The sequence below is a fragment of the Zingiber officinale genome, chromosome 4B, assembly GCF_018446385.1.
Source record: "Zingiber officinale cultivar Zhangliang chromosome 4B, Zo_v1.1, whole genome shotgun sequence".
NCBI lineage: Eukaryota > Viridiplantae > Streptophyta > Magnoliopsida > Zingiberales > Zingiberaceae > Zingiber > Zingiber officinale.
Window position 1 is genome coordinate 33,741,391 of NC_055993.1, and position 2,442 is coordinate 33,743,832.

Below are 2,442 nucleotides of genomic sequence, written 5' to 3' on the forward strand. Positions count from 1 at the left end.
GTCCCAGCAAACTGCAGGCAAAGAACTCTGTTTTGCTGAGTTGGAGATTCCTGAAAAGAATTTTCATTATAAAATGCATTGAGATTTGTTTACCGGTGCAATTGCAGGTAAGAATAAGATATTTACTTTTTTATTAAAAAAAACAAAGGAAGAAAAAGGAAAACAAAAACGTCGGGAAATCCCTGTCATGGCCCATGCGGAGTGTTGCGTCAAATTCTGGAGTCTACTTAAGTGTCTCACTGGCCTCCTCATTTCCTCTGTGTCTCTCTCAACTGTGTTTCCCCTTTAGGAACTTCTTGCGTTGAGACAGTGACGATGGAGTACTACGCGGGAGTCACTTCGAGCTTCGCGCACGTCCCGTCCACTCTCCCATCCGCTCCTCCAAAGCCACTCAGATCACAAGCCGCTCTAGTACTCTCTCCCCGCCCCGCTGTCTCCGTCGCCAGCATCGCCGGCCCCTGCTTCCACGACCCCGAGATCGGCATCTTCGACGCCGACCGCTACTTCAACGACGAAACTCACGAGCCACCCGTCAATCGCACCAAATTTATCATCGCACCGGCCGAAAGGTGCGGTGATCTCCACCGGAGAGACGACGGCCACGCTAAGCTCGGCCGCAGCCTTTCGACCCGCTCGACGCCGACCGCCTCGTCCGAAACCAGCTGCAACAGCCGGTCGGGCCTCCTCCCCTACTCTGTCCGCGTCAATTCCTTGCCTTTGAAGGATCCGGCCTCCAGGTCTCCGTCCTCCGCCGGCCGCCGCCTCTTCCGCGGCAACTGCTCTTGCTCGGGAAAGAAGGCGGTTGATGTTGACGAGAAGTGCCCGGAACCCAAAAGCCCGCTTCGCTCTGCTTTGGAGCTGAATTCCTCTGTTATCTCGAAATATCCCATCTTTCGAGCAGGGCAAATGGGTTTGAGTAGCATTCCGGAGAGAGCCGCGATCGACGAGATCATGAACGAATTTGGCGTCGAGGAGCTGGTGAGAAACGTGAAGATGATATCTCCTACAAATTGTCCCCCAAATCCCAGCCTCTTTAGCGCTTCCACTCGATTATCTCCGTCGAGAACATTTCTGCCAGAAGTTGATCGCCTGACCGTGAGCTCGTCCGCCGGCTTCTCCTTCCCCATCTTGAATGACTCTCCCTCCGAAGAGCCTCCGCGGGAATCATTAGAAGTCTACCGGCCCACGATGGAGACGGCGGCGAATGCTCCGTCAGATTTCCAACGCCTCTCTGTCGTTTTCCCGTTCTCCGACGACGAAGCCCGCCGTAGCTTTACCTTTCCGGTTATTCCGAAGCTCTCGGTGGATGACGACGCGGCGAGCGACGCAAGCTCGGACCTTTTCGAGATAGAGAGCTTCTCCAATCAGGCGACGTACCGCCGGCGCGATTCCCTCGAGCAGGTACGGCATGGCGTCGATCTGGAGGCGAATCCGTCCATCGCGCGCAGCGAGTGCTACGCCCCGAGCGAGGTGAGCATCCAATGGAGCGTCACCACCGCGGAAGGCTTTGACCGCGCAAGCCTGGCCAACTTCTCCAGCGCTGCCTCTCGCTGCGGCGACCTCGGCCTCGTCCAGGCAGAGCAACAGCGGTTGTCCGGCAGCGGCAGGAGGAGATGCAGCGGCCTTCTGAGCTGCCGGAGCAAGAAGTCGGTGAGCGTCAGCCCCAAGCCGGTCCGACCGGGCTCGGTTCGACCGACAACAAACCGAGCGATTTGGGGTCGCTAAAGCAATTGCGCCTTGTTAGGAGAAGCTTCACATGTTAATCGCATCATCCGGTGTTATCAATTATTACAATTACTCTATTAATTAGTAAATGGACGTAGAAATTCTCGCTTTGAATATTTTGATTGAATATAAATTTCCTTTTTAATAAATCAAATATCATCTGCTATTACCTTATTTAAATTCTTATGAATGATTTTTCTCTAGATAAAATGAAAAAAATAAATATAAATTGATTTAATAAAAGAAATTGCAATCAAAGAACTCTTGCTTGCTCGATTATTTTTATTTACTCGGGTCTAAAATGTAGAGGCACTCACCCAATGATTCAAATAGATCTCAAAGACTAATTCACAAAACCTCGACGAGATCCTTTTTATAGGATTTCTATTTGTGACTGGAATTTGCCAATCAATCGACTATTTATTATCCTCCAATTAATCGTTCTTTTCCTTTTAGTTAACTGCTCTCACGGTTAGAGATGTACAAATTTTACTAAATTTAAATTATATAAAAATTCAATTCATATTTATCCGTCGAGATTATTGCTTGAACTAATAATTTCACACTGTCAAATAAAAAAGAATAAATTCCCTAGGATGGTTGAGTTGCTTGGAAGGTTGAGCTACCTTGTATGTTATATTCGAGCTAACTGAGCTATCGAGTGTTGAGCTCGCCGAGTCCAACCTAGCTGAGTGTTGAGCCGACCTATCGAATTAG

The 2,442-nt window shown here is 49.5% G+C and overlaps 1 protein-coding gene across 1 annotated transcript; it reads left to right on the top strand.

Moving 5' to 3' along the window:
- The first annotated feature begins 265 nt into the window (after positions 1 to 265).
- Positions 266 to 1,824, top strand: LOC121977488 (protein PHYTOCHROME KINASE SUBSTRATE 4-like). The gene has a single exon (XM_042530036.1). It carries the CDS (start codon positions 316 to 318, stop codon positions 1,723 to 1,725), a length of 1,410 nt encoding a protein of 469 aa, XP_042385970.1. The 5' UTR covers positions 266 to 315; the 3' UTR covers positions 1,726 to 1,824.
- The last annotated feature ends 618 nt before the right edge of the window (positions 1,825 to 2,442 follow it).

What these genes read in the sequence shown, in the direction of transcription:
- LOC121977488 (XM_042530036.1), top strand. Translation starts at nt 316, where the DNA reads ATGGAGTACTACGCGGGAGTCACTTCGAGCTTCGCGCACGTCCCGTCC.